Raw genomic sequence first — 19638 nt, forward strand, 5'->3', positions numbered from 1 at the left:
AAGTCACTTGCTAAATTTTTTTTATCAAAAATTACTCTGACAGTTGTAAATATTTTGATGTTTACTTCCCATAATTTATTACTAAGTATTGTAGAAGTACCATGTGACAAAGGTTTGGTAGTTTCATTAAGTGTTTTAAGGCAATGTACGTCAGCTCTATATTAACAAGGATTTTTATTATCACATTCTCTACCTTTTGTTACTACTTAATCATAGCAAACCCTTAAGCCTTGTAAAAATGTGTTTATTCCTTAAAAAAAAAACTTTCATGTTTACAGTATTCTCCAGGTATTCATGTTTAACCAGTTACACGATAAATACAATTAGAAAGTGTCTATATACAACTGATAAAAGTGAATGTCACAACAGTGTAAATCACACAGTGTGTCATAACTTTCTTTGCATTGATTGGCATTGACTTGGACGCTGGCCATGTACTTCACAAAATATCACATCTCTTCAACACTGAATAATATCTAACACATTCACTTTTGTCAATTTAGTACACATAAATATCCACCAAACATAAACCGCTTTGTTTTACTATATTCAGCTTTCAGCTGCGTTTTTTAAAAATGTTTTACTTCTATGAATAGGATTATTGTTTAAATACTGATATAAAGATTTTTGGTTGATCTTTTAAAATAACAGTCGAGAATGAAACTTTCTTCTTGAAGTCATGGCTCAAGCATCAAATAATGGTAAAACATTAAATATACATGTATCTATCATTTCCAGTCATCAAATATATAAAACTACTGTCACACTTGAAAAACTCAAAAACATGTACATTGTGTTGAGTTAAGTCTAAGTTATAAAGGTCAAAACTGATAATAGTAAGTTGCTAGGTTACAGTATGCAATTTAATCATTGTATTTAAAGGTCTTCAGCTGAAAATGTTTGTTTTTTTTCTATTAAAAAACAAAACAAACAAACATAAAATTATTTCTAATTCAAACATCAAATGCTTCCTTGTTTTAGATTTCATTCAAACAAAATGGTAAAACTGCTTGTATTTCATAAAATTTCAATTATTTATTGTTTTTATCAGGTTGAAGGGGTATTGGTAGTGTAAATAAGGCATATGTCTTATAAGCTTACCATTTATCAAAATAGACATTCATAGAAAATAATGACAACCTTGACAACAAGATAAGAAACATTACCATTTTAAGTTTCATTGTTTCAAAACTATGACATAACTGTATGAATTCATACTTATCCTATATAGAAAGATCTAAATCACTAAAAGGTTTACAAGTTTTCATTTTTTAAAGGTATTTATTTTGTTTTTCTTCATTGATTTTTAAGTTAAATTACCTATGTTCACACATTAATTTCACAGAAGCCATCACAAAAAGGAAAAGTCTTAAACAATTCTAATCATTGTCAATAACAAAAAAATCTTAATAGTTTAATACTTGTATACAAATACATACATATAAACAATAATTGAGCCTTTATATATATAACAAACATGATCAAAAACAAAAGTATCAACAAAACTTGACATATACAAAATTGACCACTTACAGACAGGACTGTAACAATATTTCAACACACACTGATAATTTGATTTGAACTTTCACTAATACTTAAAAACATTAACAAATTCAATTTCTCAACAAACATGTCTGATGCACATATAAATTAAATATCACCAGTATTTACAATATACATTCACAATAAAGCACTAATAGTTCATCGTAATATTTGGAATTTGGCAGTGACGACATACGAAATATAGTATTACATGAAATACGAATATTTATGATAATGAATAACTTTTTTTGAACAACTTCCAAAAAAATAAAAAATTTTAAACATGAATAATATCTAAAATTAGGACTATTTTTTGTAAAGTTGCATCTATTGAAATTCAATTTTTTTTTAAGTTTTCCAAAATAAGTCAAATTTGTTTTTCATACTGGCTAATGAAATGTATGATATGATATTATATGTATGAAATTATCCTGTCTGTATGTACACATGAAAAATATATAACAACAACATAACAAGACAGTTTTTTATAATGAATGACAGATGATGCGAAATAAATAAGTTTCAATGAATGATTTTACAATACTTTTTTTCATGATATTCATCATCTTTCGTTAAGAATTCTGTACAATAACACCTGGTCTGTAGTACATTTGTAATTGTGCTGAATTTCCTTGTAGAACATTTGTTACTGCAGGGTATTTGTCTGAATAGCTAGAACTGGTCATTACAACACTAGATGATGTTAGTTTTGGAGACGACACATGTTGTAAGTTTTGTGCACTTTGTAGTCTGACATAATTATGATGGTGGTGAGCTGACGGAGAATCCCGTCCCGAACTTTCCGATCTTAAATCGTCACATGAATTTTCACTCTCCTCACTGTGGTGAATATACATTTTTGGATGCAATGCCTCTGCTTGTGACAATGAAATTGGGGCGGAATACTGTTGATCGTTTTTAATACTCTCCCCTTCTAGATGGCGTATGGCTTCTACGATGGTTTCCAAGTTCCTGCGGGACATGGAGCTTGGAGTATCTACTGGCTCAGGTCTAGTAGGTGATGATGATGGATGATCATTCTCGTGGTCAGCACACAGTGGCAGAGCCGGCCCTTGTTCTTCTCGTTTAGGTTCTTCTGTCACAGATACAGGCTACAAACAAAATAAGCATAATGATTAAAGATATAAACTATTAAAGATATTAACTAACACAAGAAAGATACAGCAAATTTTCAGGTTTGAATAAAGGATGATTTGTTTGTGTTTGAAGACCATACATTATGTAAATTAATAAACATTTCTCACACCTCGAATCGGCAATCATTCAAGTCTGACCTAATGAACTTCAGACAAGCTATCATATGTCTTTCGGAGGTTTTACAGTCTATTTCATGCCTGAGTTACTATCATGACATGAAATCAACCCTTTACATACCTTACTTTTAACATTCAAAAGAAATACTAGCGACTTCATTCACTAAATAAAACCAGACTTAAATTTCAAAACAGATTATGATATATAGCCCTAGTATGTTATCAAAGCAACTAAAAGCTCAGGTTTTGGATGACTGCCATGATTGCGGAGTGTATTAATACACTAATGGATCTTCGCCAGGACTGTTTAATCAGTATTAAAGCTCAGATGGTGTCAACTTGTTAAAGTTGATATATGTCACTGATAGTTTACTATATAGATTGGCTTGTTTTTGAACAATATTTTTACACTACTAATTAAGCGCTACAAATCTTGGCAAGCATACATGATCAAGAGCTGCAAGTTAGAATAAACCCAGTATTCATGATTTCAAGGCCAACAAAAAGGAATCCAATCACAATATACCGCTCTACAGAAATCTCATACCAACCTTTCAGGCAAAGAATTCCCTTTGATCTCTTTGTTAACATGTAACTGAATGGGTAGGTACACTACATGTCTTTAATAATCTTTGACAGATTCTAGTCAATATACTGTATATCTAAAGAAAACCTATATCAATCACTTTACTAATCAATGTTTCATTAAAATTATACCTTTTCCATAGGAACAGATGGCAAATGTACTTGTTGCTCAACATGGTTTGCGTGTTGTAATTTTTCAGCATAATGATGCGACTCAAGGGTATGTGCCCTCAACTCAAGGACCATGCGTAGTTGTCGTTCTTGCTCCAGTTTCTGTCGTAGTTCCATCACCTCTCTTCTCACATCTTCATATTTACATTCTTCAAAATCTGCAGTAATACCTTCATCTGATGATTCTACAATTGTGTAATGGGGGAAAAAAACTCTTTAAATGGAGAATTTTACCATAGGAAAAAGGCAGATCAAACCTAAAGTTCAGTTTTCACTAGGACACAGCCACTCAAGCACTTTTAGTATTGAAAACAAGAAGAATTCAACTGATTGAAAGCCATAAAAATAATGGAAAACAGTAATAAATGTTCTATACGTTGAACAATTAAGTGACCTTTTTTTGTTGTGATCAATACTGGCAATACATGTTTTAAAATATATTGATCTGAAATACACAGATCAGTTTCTGGTGAAAAGCAACATACCTGTGTCTCGCTTTTTCCGTTTTAACGGAGGCGACCCTCCACATAACGATATATCCATTTCTAGGTCAATGTTACACCGTCGACTTACTTCACTTAGCAAGCGCTTGTAGTAAGCATTCTGGGCATGAATCTTTGCCTTTTCCTGTTGCATGTTTCTGATAAAATCTGTTGTCTGCTGTAGAATGGCAGCCTTAAATAGAAAGAGCACAAAAAAATTAATTTAACTGTTGAAAAAAGCGCAAACCATAGAATTTTTTTTATAGTTATAGAATTTATGTTTATAATATATCCAACTTTTTTTCATACATGGATGATGCATACAATAATGAATTGGTAATCCTTAGTGGCAAATATGGTTAATAATATCGTTTATAGCATTTAACAAGCACATTACAATATGATCTTAGATTTGTTTTAATAAATACTCTATTCAACATGTCCATTCCATACCATTTATTCTCCTTCCTTACTTTGCATGTTACCTCAGTGGGTTAGATAATATTGCATGCTATTGGTAATAAACAATGATCTAATAGTCCAGGCCTTTACTTAAATACTGAATAATTGACAATGGCTTCAGCTTGTCCACATTAAATATTTACAAGGCAGTTAATTAATCATACTCTCCATTGGTCCAGATCCTCTGTTTACAAACAGTACTGTTTTTACAGTCATATATCAAAGGAAATCCCTCTTAAATAGCTCTTGAAAATACTATCATCTAATGAGCTGCGATTTACAATTTCAGTAAATACAACAAGCAAAAATAACTTCATTTTAAATGTTGAGACATTTAATAATCATGTCTTATAATGAAAACATATCTCTTGTTTTAAAAACATTAATATCTGCTTGAGACTGGCCAACAATGAATCATGTTCATAAATTGGTAATTTGGCGATATTTCAGACAAAAGAAGGTTGCAAACACCCTTTACTGTTTTATATACCACTGAAGCAGGCACATAAGATCTGCTGACCTTCTATAAAAACATAACCATATATATCAATATACAAGTACTTCATAGACAAGAGCTGATTAACAATAAATAAATCAATTCATAGATCACTATCAATATGACTGATAGATATAATCTTTCATACACTAATTATCTTTTTTATGTTTATTAGCAGTCTTTTATTTTTCCCTCAAATGTTTTCAAAAAGGCCAAACAAATATCATGACAGGTGACTTACAGGGCCATTTCATATTGATCAGCCTATAAATGTCCCTAATTGTTTAGCTTTTGTATTCCATGTCACACGTTTCAATTCACATCATTACAGTGTGAAAGATTTCACGCTCCTCACATAATTGTAAAACAGTACACACAACAGTGTTACAATAAGATTTCGGTTTCCACTAAGTGATTTTCTCTAATTGAGTAGAGAGCACTTTTGTCATTAAACAATCAGAAGGGAAAATGTTACTGACATATTAACAAGGCAAGAATTCAGACAGAAAATCAATTACATGCTCTTATTATTCTGACATGTCAATCATTATGATACTTCAGTCTTTAGAGGATGAAATATTTGCATTCAATCTAAAGAAAATATATTGGAACAAGACACCATAACAAACACATTCCTTCTTTGAACTTTGAAATTATCAACTTTACAGGATTTTGATATTTTGTTTTGATCAGCAGTATTGCGAAAAGCAATATACATGTATAATAAGGAATAATAAACTTAATTATGTAAGCAATTAGCCATTATAGTAGGATACAAACGTGTTAAAATTCAATGGAAAGTAATGACTTTATTGTAATTCAAAAGATAACAGTCTATAAAGTAATTTACTTTATATAGTGGTCAATAGGTCAGACACTTGGCTGGCCACCAAATACCAACTGTGTAATTGCATAGAAAATATCAATATCAATAAATAACAATTACTTCTGCCATAAAATGATAAAAAAAAACAGTCAAAACTGTCACCTAGCATGCACTGTTAGCATATAAACAATAACACAAGAGAAAATGGTGCTTATTTCATCATCACATAAACAAATTCACAATTGAGGTTATAGAAACCTGTGTCTTGTAAGGTCATGACCTAGCACCAATTCCCTGTATGTTAAATTTTAACTACCATCACAAATATTTTGGTTTCTGAACTGTGGGAAAAGGGTAACCTGTCTTTACTATAAAACCGTGAGAAAAAAAACAAACCCAGGGCATTTTAGATTTCATGTGCATATCATCTGCATTATTATAGTCCTATTATGAGAAAAGATGTGTGCTTTAAACTTCCCAAGACTGTTACTCATTAACTGAAACTTTGATATTACATAATTACAATAAAATTATAATTTATTTCAGTTTTTTACTTTCAATCATGATTATTTGTTATTTTACATTTAAACTCAAATTTAAAATTATTCATATCACATGGAACTTACGATCTAAAAATGGAAATAATTGCTGCCATTAAATCAGCTTCGTCTATCTCTGGGAATTTTATATTAACACCACACCCTGAGGAAAATTAACTGTTATCAATCTCTTCCACTCCTCAACCACAGATTAAAATCATAAGTTACAAAAAAATGGATACATACAAATGAAAGCAATAAATGGGTCTATATTTATATTTCTATTACAGGAAAACTGATCAAATTTCTCCATGAATGAAAGTTATTATATAAACCTCTTTAAGATGAATTTTAAAGGAGTGCTGTAACTCTTGGAATATTGTCTCTTTAAATATTGTTCCAGATTACACCACCACAATATATATATATATACAGTTAAACTTCGTTCGCTCGAACTCGGATCGCTCGAATACCTCCCTTCGCTCGAACTCATCGCCAAGTCCCGGCAAAATTCCTATATAATATATACTGTTCTACCTCGGATCACTAACACCCATCGCTCGAACTCTCGAACCTGATCTCCGGTCCCTTCGGCAGAAATATAGTGTAAATCACACCTTTTCGGTCGAACTCAAACAGACAAAAAAAGTTGCGGGTCAACATGTTCTAAATAATTGACAGTCGGCGACACATGCTTTTAACACCTCGTGATCGTGACAAAAGCAATTATGGTTAATTGATACAAAATAAAAGGTGTTTTACCGATTTGTTTGTTATGATACAATTGTTTATCTGCAGTCTTTAGTAACGATAAAAAGAAAGTAACTCCTGAAATGCCCAAAGTAAATAAATAAGTAAATGACGTTTACCCGGACGGCTTTAATTACAACCGTGGTTCATGTAACGTGAATTGTAACAGTGTAATCTATTTATAGAATGATACTTGTATGTGTGTTTATTTTAGTAAATGACTACAAATAGATTCTGCTGTAAAATGTTGTTTTTTTTTTATATTTTATCGATTCATTGTTTAAAATAAAATTCATCCCATAATAAACTTGAACACTGTTCACAGTTTGGATAATGATCGCCCGATCGAACTCAACCAATTACAATATGCATGAATATAGATTAACACCGTGCACCATTAATAGTGTTTTCAATAGGATAATAATTCTTAATATGACGTATTCGACAAACAGATGTACTAATAACAGTTTTATTGACGTATTTATCATTTGACCGATATAAGCTGGAAAACCTTAAGCCTATGTTCTATGTAATCATTGTTCAACCTCGGTTCGCCTGAACTACCGATCGCTCGAACAAATTTGCACAGGCCCTCCGAGTTCGAGCGAACGAAGTTCGACTGTATATATTGTATTAGCCCACTCACATTTACTAATGTTTTGTTTCGTAACTTTTATAGGCCAGGGTCAACTTGGAGAAAACGAATATAAAAATAACTTTTTTTTTCAACATTTGATTTTTTTTCTTGTTAAATATAAATACCATTTGATGTTACAGTACTGTAAAATCCATAAAAAGCTCTTACTATATGATACAAAATGTACATTTTCTTCGATTTAATTTTGACTTTCTTACTGGACACACTAAATAAACTGGCCACCTGAATCATGTACACAGCTTGATTATGTCCGCGTAAAGCTAAGTAGGCCAGTAGAAAGGTTACTGTAAGGTGAACCATGTTGTGTCTAGCATGGCCAGTTAAACAGGTGTTATAAATATGTATCCGGTTGTTAAATGTCTTTTTACAATTTGCCAAAAATAAAAATGACATTACATCCAGACAGTATTTGCCCTTTCAGTACAGTATCTCTAACATCTGGTGAATAAACCTAAAACATTTATGGTAAACTGAATAAAATATTTGTAAAATCAACATAAAGAAACTTGAAAGTTTTACAGAATCATTAATTAAATTTCATAATCGAAGAAAAACAATTAATTTAATACTTAATTAACAAGATCTTTCCCCTGGAAAATAAGGGCTGGAGAAAGTTTATATAATCAATGTTTTGCTTGTAAATCAAAATCACATGTGCCATGTAATTCACCATCCAATTACATGCAGCTAATTTTAATTAAAAAGAAAAGAAAAAAGATTGCATATGATAACAATTAGATTGCCTTCTCTGAACAAGACTAGATCAATCACCATTCCTTTCTAAACATTGTTACAAATTGTATGACAATTCAGTATATATAATATTATTCATTCAAATATTATGCTAATATTGGCAATACGTTTTTATCTTCAATCTATAACAACATAATGAATACATTTATCACTACTAAGTACCCTTGACATCATTTCTCATGAATATTTCATTCATAAATTACTACACTTCTTCATCCTTCCAAGATCAAAGTAACCAACCTATAAAAACAATCACAGCCAGGGTAAGTGCCTCTTTCTACCTCACATTTGTTAAGATCATCATTCAATGAATAATTAGGCTGAAGACATAAAACCACATCCGGTTATCATTATATCTTTACAAATATATTTCATATACATGCCCTGTTTTATATACAGAGCTGTCTTTTGCAAAGGTTATTTAAACATCAAGGATTTCAGGATTAGAATTAGAAAGCCACCAGTATGAAGTTGTTCTGACTCAGAGTATAGTCAAGTGCATTTTCTACACCAGCTGCTGTCACATATTCATAGCATATAATGTAATTTAAGTGAACATATGTTTCTCTCTATATATTGATCCTACTACTGACACACTTACATTATTATACATATACATGCTTCTGATTATGTTAAATGATGGAGATTCACAAACAACTGGCACCAGAATAACTATGTGTAATGGACTTGCTTTGTGGTAAAATTGACCAGTACCAGTTATGTCAATTCTTAATCTAAGAGATTACAACAAAATAAATGCTAAAATCAGACAGCTATTCTATGAGTCTGCATTTAGCACGGAATTCCATTAAATACCAATGGCATAGTCTCATTAAATTATATACCAATGTTTCGGACATTGTCCTGTTGCAAGTATTATAGAGAATTTAGTGAGACAGTCATGACAAAGATTAAATTTAAAAGAAATAAGGAAGTATTACATTATTCACTACAGTTTTTTTTAAGACAGAAAATTTAAGGAAGATAAATAGAATTAAGGAAGTCTTTTAAAAATTATTCTGAAGTATGAAGTCTTATAAAAAGTATTCTGTAATATTTAGCAGTCTTTGAGCCTTAGAACGCCTTTTCAATGTTGTCAAACTGCTTCAACTGTTCTCCCAAAGACAATGCCTGTGTCTAGACAAGAATTATTGCCCTGAAATACCATCAAATATCTCTGTGATGGAATCTTGGCCACCTGCCAAAGTTCACACAAAGTACAAAATGCCAAAATACAATACATTCAACAGCTAGCAAAATAACTGAAAGTAGAAAGTTGGCATCAATTCTCTGTGTTATCATTTACAGTGAAGCCAGGTGTTTCAATGTGCTTCAAGATAAAAGTTTATTTTCCTGCATAAATCATGGCAGTGCCTTCCTCTTACTCATCAATGAATTATTCTACAATCTCAAAAAATTACCTATACAGGATAACTTTTCAAGACAATATTATGTATATTAGGATTAAAGCTTTGCTTACCTGAAACTTGGAATTATATGTTTATTGTAAAATTATCACATCACAACTGATTATGTTTAACTTGGTATATTGCAGAACTAGCTTTTCTTTTAAAATTGCCAAGCTAACTTCCACAGCAGCTGTAAAAACACTATTTTGACCTCAAATTCAACTCCAAAAGTTTTAAACACAGCCAGTTTTCTCTTCGAATAAAAGCTGATTCCTTTATTTTTTTTATAAAAAAAATATTTAAATTAAACTATACCTTGCTAAGTTTTTCACCCTCTGTGTGGGGAAGAAGTGTCCTTAGGTGTTGGAATCCAGCATTGATACTTTGCATTCTACGGCGTTCATTACTGTTGGCAATTTCTCTGCGCATTCTCTTCTCACTTTCAAGTCCAGCCTTGTGGTTCATTTGCCTACGGAAGAAAGTCAAATATTTACAATTTCATAGCCTTTACATGTGTTGACAATTCAGCATCTGATTTTTATTCTGTCAAAAGGAAAAACTTGAAAGTTAAAGTGCATAGACTAGCGGATCATACCAAATTAATCAATAAAATATCTTTGTGTATATCAAGTTTCACAAATACTGCTATTGAAATCAATCACTGGGGAAATCTGTTTCTCAAAATTATATAAAAAAGGTACTTCTTTCTTTTTGATTATATAACTTATTAATGCCTAAAAATATCTTTTACTTATTTTTGGCAAAAAGACCAAACTGATTTTAATGAATACATATTGGCATATAAACCCAGAAAATGTCACACTAAACAGTTTCAACATTATTGATCTATTCATAGACAGAAGGGGAGGACTTTGGCACACTGCCAATAAGTCTTGGCTCACAAAATACTTATTGAATTCTTATTGACAATAAATGTCATGAAGTTGATACTGTTTTTAAACATTTTAGTGACTTTTAATCAGTTTTAATTGTAAAAATAATTTGAATTGTATTAAATAATTAAACTTCAATAAAAACTTCAATAATAGTTAATTCAAAGCAAAATATTCCAAATTCTTCCTATAATTTTAAACAATGATACAGAAATAACAATATGCTTTTTAATAATTTAATTAGGAAAAAAGATTACTTTTGTTGGTACTAAATACAAAATTACCCATACTGAAAATAAAACAATTTTTTAAAAATGCTTTGTGCAAAATGTGAATAAATTTAAACATGAAAATGCATCATCGTCAACTCACATATATAAATACCAATCTGAATGATAAACATGAAAAAGTTCTTACTTCATAGTCAACACAATGCTCAATTATTAACAGTAATACTAAGCATTTTCTCAGTGCTAGTTTGACACACTATGATTATGAACTATAACTTTTGCAAATACATATTTATTTATTTTTATTTTAAAATTATCCAACAGTTTTCTTTCTTAATGTACATCTAATAAAACTTGGTAAATTAATATGAATGGAAGTAAAAACAACAATCTCTTGTGTATGGAACAGAATTAATGCATTTATTCCATCTTGCTTTATGATATCGGAACTTACATAATGGTTGCTTCATACTGTTCTTTTATGACAAGAAAACCGCGTTGCTGAATTCAATCATGCCCCTAATAATTACTGAATCACTTCATGTAATTGCCAACCTGTGGTGTTCCTACAACCATCAAACCACATATTTTAATATCTATAGATGTTAATTGCACTCTTTTTTTAAGGACAAACGTGTTATGTTTTGTGTTTAAGATAACATTCTTATAAACTATATTAACATGGTTGTAATCGTAATTTGCTATAAATCGCCACTTATATATCCGACATTATGTCAAATAACCATTCATTTTGATCAATAATTGGCTGAATTGAGGTCTTGCATTCCACATGCTTTCAAATGATATTCACTGATACAATATAATTGCAACAACGAAGATGACAACGATAACTGATATTATAGTCCGAGTGACATGTACGGCACTAAGCAGTAATCATAATACGATTGCAAAAAATTTGTGGTTCATATTATGACAGCAGGTGTCGCTTTGTCGGCAACACTCCCGTTATTCTTCCGGATGATTCCTGTTTTTGGCAAAGTATACGTCCAGCTTAAATATAGGGGCGTATACAGAAACAGTGCTTAGGTTGGAGACTGAACATGTAAATTACTGAAAAACAAGAGAACACGCATGCCGAGCAGACAAAGTGTGTGTTTTGAAAGATTCGCAAGCATCGTGAAAAAAAGTTATATATGTCTTAATAAATCATCCTGACAAGGGCAAACTCACCTCTTATACAATTGTTTACACTTCTTTTGAACTGTGTGTGAATAAGTAAATTGAATTTTATCAAACTTAAGGAGCCACAAAGGTGACATGTGGTGTTTTTATTTATCTCGTGCGCACGAGATACTGTGTCGTGGCCACGGGTTACTAATCGTGGCCACGAGATAGTTAAGTCGAGGCGAACGAAATAGCTATGTTTGTGGCCACGAGTTACTAAGTCGTGCCCACAAGGTATATTAAGTCGTGGGAACGAGGATAACATAGTCGTGAGCCACGAGTTAACTAAGTCGTGGGCACGATATAGAATAAGTCGTTGGAACAATACAGTGTCGGCCACGAGAGAAAGTTAGTCGGGCCACGAGAAAGTTAAGTCGTGCGAACGAGATAAATAACGCAATCAAGATTACACTAAATTTATATTGAATTTCCCTAACAAGGATGCCCCTGAACTTCAACTTGCCCGTAAAGTGCCATTTAACAAGTTATTGACTTGGTCAAAGATTTAGCGTCATTGTGACCCTGATTTCTGAACCAAATTGCCTAAAAATGAGTAGTTGCATCTACTGATCTTTTTAGGTATATAAACTGACGGCTATTCTGTTCTTAATCATTCATCCAGACAAGGATTTTACAATGAAGTGTCATCGTTTATCTACCTGACCTCAACATCCTATAGGATAGTCTACTGGTCCATGGAAAAGTAACCTTCCCAGGACAAAAGGTCCCTCTCAAGTATGGTTACTATAAACAATGTAAACAGGCCCTTTGGTATCGGTACACAATGACCAAATCCTGTCATAGGAATGTCCCAACAAAGGGCTATAACTGTCAAAATTAATGTCTGATTATGGGCCTTATGATTTCTAAAAGACAATGTATTAAGTTCAAAGTGAACACTTCAGTATTTTCAAAGATAATTTGCCCACGTAAATCTAAACAGAAATTTCTAAGTTAAAAATGGAACTTATTAACTTATCCGTCTGCACGACTAGTAATCTCGTTTACACGACTTAAACGACTTAGTAACTCTCAACTCGTGCCGTGACATAGATCCCTCGTGCTACGATATTATTGCTCGTTCCCACGACTTAACTATCTCGGGCACAAAAACTTAGTTACTCGTGCCACGACACAGTATCCAGTTGCGCACGAGAATAATAAAAACACACAATAGTCACACTTAGTATGACTCGGTGGCCCTACGACATAGTACAGTAACAAAACTTGATTTTTTGTAAAATAAAATAAAATATCATTTGGCTTTCAACACAAAATTGTGGCTTAAAATAGCCTTTACACTGGTAAGTGGGCAAGTAATGAATATTCATATTATAGGGTGTATTTTACAAAAATATATATGGAAGTTTCTTTTAAAGACACGGCACAAAACTTTACTTGACCCGTAATAAGGAAAGCAGATCCTATACATTATGTGTATGTGTTTTTATGTAAATAAAACATATTTAGAAGAATTCTATACGAATTCAATAAATTTCTGTGATAAAAATATAATTACTGAAGCACAAAATGTATGTGAAATGGTTGTTGTGTGTGCGGGATGTCCTGATCTATAATCAGACACACATATGCCCAACATTTGTAATTGACTATGCACATGTCACAAAAATAAACAACTTCCTTCTTTCCATATTATACATGTATATTTAAAATGTGTTACATACCTATTTCGCCACTATTAGTGACTCTGAGACATTTATTAAGTTAAAAGGCCAATTAATAAGTTTTGCTTTTAATGTCAAGTCATTAGAAAAAGACCTTCGCATTCGCAGTACCTAGGCAGGTGCTTAACAACTGGATGACAGCATTATATGTTTTGATAAGGGAGTACACTATGACCACTATTGCATGAAAACTTACACGTATATATTCCATCCCAGCTCATCAACGTATCTTTAGGGGTAGGTGCAGCTCTTAAGCCAAAGCCTGTTCCGCCACTGTACGTAATAACTACCCCATGAATAACTGTTTACGAGCATATTTTTTTCTATTAGACTGTATACATATACATGTATAAAATTATATTACATAATCCTTACTAACTTGTATTTATATTCTTTTCACTGCAATTTATGTATTAAGCGCTTGGTACGTATTGATAGCATTGTCGCGTTCTGTATTTAACGTATAACCACGATGGCCCTAACGGTATTCCGTAATATTTACATGTACGGAAAATTCCGATGATAGGCGAATCATGGAAAAAATCGTTGATATCGATAACATAGTTCTCGCCCTTAACAGTTCACAAATCGTAGACATTGTTTAAATTGTTTATCATAATGTAAGATGATCAAACATAATCCACAAAGCCTCAGACAACCGAGCTTTATTAAGCATAAACACTGAATAATGGATATAAGCGAAAGCTAATAGTAATCACGCCATGCGAGCTGTAAATCAAATACAGTCACATTTTAACAAAACCCACCAGAGAACAAAAAATAGTCAATTTTAAATGACTTCTACATAAAAATAATACAAAAAAAACTAAACGGTAATAAGTTTGTATAGAGCATAAAGAAAGGTACCTTATACATAAAGGTATAAGACGTTAACATTTTAGTATTCCAAATGGTTTGTTCCAGTTTAATAGTTATCACTCAATGAAAGAATTGGTCACTACAAAATGTTTGAATGAAATAATGAAAAATGGAATCCAGAATAATGCAACGTTTAAATATCATAAAGCAAGATGGAATCAATCATAATGCAAGTTCTAATGTCATGTAGCAAGATTGAATTAAGCATAATGCAAGTTCCAATGTCATCAAGCAAGATGGAATCATGCATAATGCAAGTTCCAATGTCATCAAGCAAGATAGAATAAATGCATTAATTCTGTTCCATACTTGTGTGAACAGATTTCCTACAACATTAATTTTATTAATCTTTCATCACTTTTAAATTTGTTCTAATAAATTGTTTTAAAGTGATGTTGTTTTTTTTTTTTATCTCAACCAAAAATAAACAATACAAACTATAGTAAATTGTTCTCCTGTGAAGTTGTATCAATGTCCATATTAATTAATTTGTTTTATGATAAATATCTAAGAATAACTAGGTCAACCTGAGGACACTCAAAGTCAGATGTTCATCAGCTGATACAACTTATCAGCCATGTACACAATACTTTACTGTTTATAGATTTACCAAATCTAAGTAATATTACTCATGTTCAAAAGTAAACAAATGAGTCAAATTGTTCACTGATATACGCAGAACAACATCGTAGATAGTTGAAACATTTGATGTATACGAATTGAGAAACGTGGTGAGCCTCCATTTTTGGCACAGCGCCAACATTCCTAAATGTCAATGTTTTCAGCATTTTTGTTGTAAGCCGATGTCACAAACTTATATCAGATGATTCTTTTATCGTTTGTAATAACAATATAACTTGTTAAATTAATAATGCTTTTACATCAAAAGTTTCTTTAAAAAGTGTAAAAATACGCTTGTCTTCACCACATGGCGAAAGACGCGTTGGGCGAGTTACTTGCCCTTTGTTTTCATTCTGAAACATGTGACCAGACCTCCAAACAAGCCGTCATTTGCATCACGATTTTTGCCATAAAACTGTATTTAATACAAATATATTATTGCAAATATGATAAGATATTTATTAAACTATAATATTGTGTAAACTTTCCATTTAAATTCATTCTCAACACTGAGATTACGCCAATACAAATTAACATATACATGTGTACTACAATGTTTATGTCGAGACGGCGTGTGTAGAAATTACTACGACTCACCTTGACAATGCAGCAGCGATTTCTTCCTCCCTATTCCGATATTCTTGCAAAATCCGACTTTTAGCAGTAGAACGATGATAAACTGACATGATCTTAATAAATTCCAAAACTTGTTAAATCCAGGAGTTTGCAAAAATTGACAAAAATCCGAAGATAATTCAAGCGTACTACAAAGTTGTCGTGGCCTACACAAGAATGAGTATTAATTGGCGGGAAAGCCTTCGTCTCTAATTCACCACTGAACCAAGTGCCCGTTTTATTTTGCCGCTCTTTCTTATCTAATATGCATATAAAAAGCGTTCATAATTAAATTAAGGGGAACAATTTATTATGGAAATATGGATACATTTATCAACTTATGTCCTCAAAACTAGGAAAAAATAAAAAGAATGGCACGGAACTATTTTCTTTCGCGCATACAATGACTTTTCCCAGGGAGGTCATGTGGTCTGTTGGCAAGACGCGGGAAAGCTCAGCCAAACATATCAACAGCTGTTTGGCAGCTTGCCAAGCGCCAGGTTGGGAGAATTTACAATAACTACATAAAATAAATTAAAACTGTTGAAAAACTATAAAGTATTTGCAACAATCGATGGTGTTATTCGTTGTAATGTAAAATAATCTACCGTTTCATACGGAAAACAATCTTATATACGTTGCCTTTTGCTAATAAATTTGGTTTATATTTTCCGTCTCCTTTATTCTTAGTAGTGCGATAGAATGTCTGGAATGTAGACCTATCTAACGACAGCACCTTATACGCTGTGTCTATAAATAGTTGTCAATTGTTGTTAAAGTATGGTGTAATTTAAGAGACATAAGTAGACATGTTATAGGGCATGCTATATTGAATTGTTTCAATTTAATTCAATAGCGGTAATTAAGGTGTCGATTATTAAAGAAAACTACATTGGTCTGATTGGATCATACGCTGTGATTTGTTAAAGGCCCATTAAGGCCCAGAAATGCTTTTATTTCTCAAAAGTTGTTTTTAAATTTTTATGTAGATTTACTTTTGTTGCATACCAAAAGTTACTCATTGGCCAATTACCTTAACCATCTTTTTCATTATGTTGGTTTTTTTCAATATAGTGAATTAGTATTTAGTATGGAAGTCAAAATACTACTTTGTTTACATTTTGCTACTTTGATGAACATTTTGCTACTTTTATGACAAATTAGTTCAATTTTTTGTTTCTTTATTCGGGTATCAAGCATTTAACATTCTCTAAAACTAATTATTTATACATGAAATTCATGCTTCACCTGCCCTTTCTACAGAAGTCAAATATATTTGTTTCTGAGGCTTAAAAATATTTGTTTCCTGGGCAATATAATATAAATGTGCCTTTAACCCATCCCCGCATATACACGCCTTTTAATGCCTTTTTCACCCCCTCTTTGAAGTCTCAAATTGTGAAAAAAGGCCTTACTTAGGCTGCAAAGACTTGTGTTTGTTTGAGAAATGTAGTTTAAAATGGTGATCACTTTTTCAGCCCGCCCCCTTATCAAAAAGATACATCAAGGGGGTGCCAATGGGGGTTTTCCTCCCTTTCTATTTGGGGGTTTGATGGGGGCGGTAGCCCCCTTATCGCCAAGGAAAATTTAGGACTTGTGAGAGGCTAAAAATGACCTCAGGTCAATCATAGGGTAACATGTAACCAACACTGAAAAGCCTTTGACTTGAAAAGTTGCAGCACTTTGGAATCAGTTTTGATGGCAAAAAACAATGCAAAATAGTGATTTATGGCAATTTTAAGATGCCCCCTTGTTGCCATGGTAACAGGAAGTTTGATCACTATTGAAACAATTCTTATAGTTACTTGTAACGAGAGGCTTTTCAATGAAAAAGGCCATTTTTCACAAAATTATCATGTGGTAATAAAGTGGTTAAATAACTAAACAAACAAACAAGAAAAAAAGAACAAACAATAAACTATTACCAAAATCGTTTAGATCAATATCATACAGAAAAATAGTGGTCTAGTTTTAGATGTATTTATCTAATAATAACAAATTTTACAAGTCAATATTATTTAGATCTAATTTTTCAATCCAAAAATTCATATCAAATCACTATTGTACTCTGAATCTACCTTTGTTTTCTTGGTCCAAAAATTCCATATCAAGTCTATACTGCATTCAGCTAGAAAATTCTGCCAAAATGTTAAGGATGGTGGTTTGTCCAATATAGGTTTAACAGTTTTGTACTCATGGTCAAATAAAATTCAGTATTGTACTGAACAATGTATAATAACATTATGTTATTTTAGTGTTACGGAACTTTAGGGTTTCTGTTGCCTCAGTTATAGTGATTTAGTATTTTGTATGGAAGACAAAATACTACTTTTGCTACTTTTATGAAAAATTATTTCACTTTTAGCACCACTGTTGTCAGGAGATTATGCAAACTCATGTAAATCATTACTTAAGTATTATTTAACTCATCTTTGTCCTTTCTATGAAGGACAAAAAAAAAAGAATTCATTTCTGAGACATTTTACTGTGCCTTTAAGAAATTTTTTTCACTTTCTAGCTTTGCTGCTCGGGATGATGACTCTATGTAGGACAGTGTTTTCCCATTTGCTAATTGGAAACTAGATTGAACTTTGTGATTAATAGCTACAAATGGTCAGCAACTCAAAAGCTCTGAGGTGCGATTAGGAATGGTATTTATAATCTTGAATACGTATATTATAATTGATAATAAAAGGGAAAAAAATAGCCGATTAGTCTGTTCAGATAGTTAATGATAATTAAAATGAAAAAGTTTTCTGATTATAGCATACTTTCAAACATTGATCTGTTATGAACCACTAACTATCTTGTAAAGTTGGGAAAACACCACTTACCAATTCTGAAGACATGTGAACTAATTCTGATACATATTCACTTCATATTATCACTCAGTAAATTCACCATATTACAGAAAGTGGACAGCTAATTTGCTCTTCAGACAGTTTTTAATTCCGTACAAACCGTAATAAGAAATAATAACTGATGTATTAAGTAATTCCATAATATTTTGCAGTAATTGAAACTGGATAGTAAAATTTATTCCTCTACTTCTACAGTTATTTTTGAGTTGTGAAGTTGGTGGTGCCTTCCTTTCTGAGTGGTTAAGGTACCTTGTTCCTTGCTCCAACCAGAGACATTGTAATGTGTAACTAGGTTACAAGAGAATCTACCCAGGTGCTAGCTAGAGTAAGGAACTGGAGCGGTCTTCCACTGGCAATTTTTGTGTACGAGTGCCAGCGCCTTTCTATGTAACAATGCAAAATTTGTATAATTTACAAAAGATCTTGTTATTTCAAAAGAGAATATGAGCCGCGTCATGACAAAACCAACATAATGGGTTTGCGACCAGCATGGATCCAGACCAGCCTGCGCATCCGCGCAGTCTGAGCAGGATCCATACTGTTCGCTTACAAACCCTCTTATAAGTAGAGAAACTGACAGCCAACAGCATGGATCCTGATCAGACTGCGCGGATGTGCAGGCTGGTCTGGATTAATGCTGGTCGCAAACCCATTATGTTGGTTTTGTCGTGACGCGGCTAATATGATGTCAGTTGGCATAAAATTTTAAGCAATTCCTTGAA

At 32.1% G+C, this 19638-nt stretch overlaps 1 protein-coding gene across 4 annotated transcripts; it reads right to left on the reverse strand.

Moving 5' to 3' along the window:
• Nucleotides 1-250: 250 nt before the first annotated feature.
• LOC132730502 (transcription factor AP-4-like) lies at nucleotides 251-16276 on the reverse strand. 4 transcript variants are annotated; one of them, XM_060716458.1, is made up of 5 exons: nucleotides 16038-16276; nucleotides 10263-10416; nucleotides 4058-4247; nucleotides 3534-3730; nucleotides 251-2654 (listed from the first exon to the last, which is right to left on the reverse strand). In XM_060716458.1, the coding sequence occupies exons 1-5, from the start codon at nucleotides 16124-16126 to the stop codon at nucleotides 2115-2117; spliced, it is 1170 nt and encodes a 389-aa protein (XP_060572441.1). In that variant the 5' UTR covers nucleotides 16127-16276; the 3' UTR covers nucleotides 251-2114. The 4 variants fall into 4 exon arrangements, with proteins under 4 accessions (XP_060572441.1, XP_060572440.1, XP_060572443.1 ...); XM_060716457.1 differs by having other exon boundaries at nucleotides 3534-3757; nucleotides 16038-16260; XM_060716460.1 differs by lacking the exon at nucleotides 16038-16276 and adding an exon at nucleotides 15347-15750 and having other exon boundaries at nucleotides 3534-3757.
• Nucleotides 16277-19638: the final 3362 nt, after the last annotated feature.

This window comes from Ruditapes philippinarum, unplaced genomic scaffold (genome assembly GCF_026571515.1).
Source record: "Ruditapes philippinarum isolate M1 unplaced genomic scaffold, ASM2657151v2 ctg521_1_1_1_1, whole genome shotgun sequence".
NCBI classification, from domain to species: Eukaryota; Metazoa; Mollusca; class Bivalvia; order Venerida; family Veneridae; genus Ruditapes; species Ruditapes philippinarum.

Coding starts and splice junctions, on each gene's coding strand:
- LOC132730502 (XM_060716457.1), bottom strand. CDS start 16,126: ATGTCAGTTTATCATCGTTCTACTGCTAAAAGTCGGATTTTGCAAGAA. Junction 10,417..16,037: donor ATCGCTGCTGCATTGTCAAG/GTGAGTCGTAGT, acceptor TTTCTTCCGTAG/GCAAATGAACCACAAGGCTG. Junction 2,655..3,533: donor CATCTGTTCCTATGGAAAAG/GTATAATTTTAA, acceptor TTTTGTTTGTAG/CCTGTATCTGTGACAGAAGA.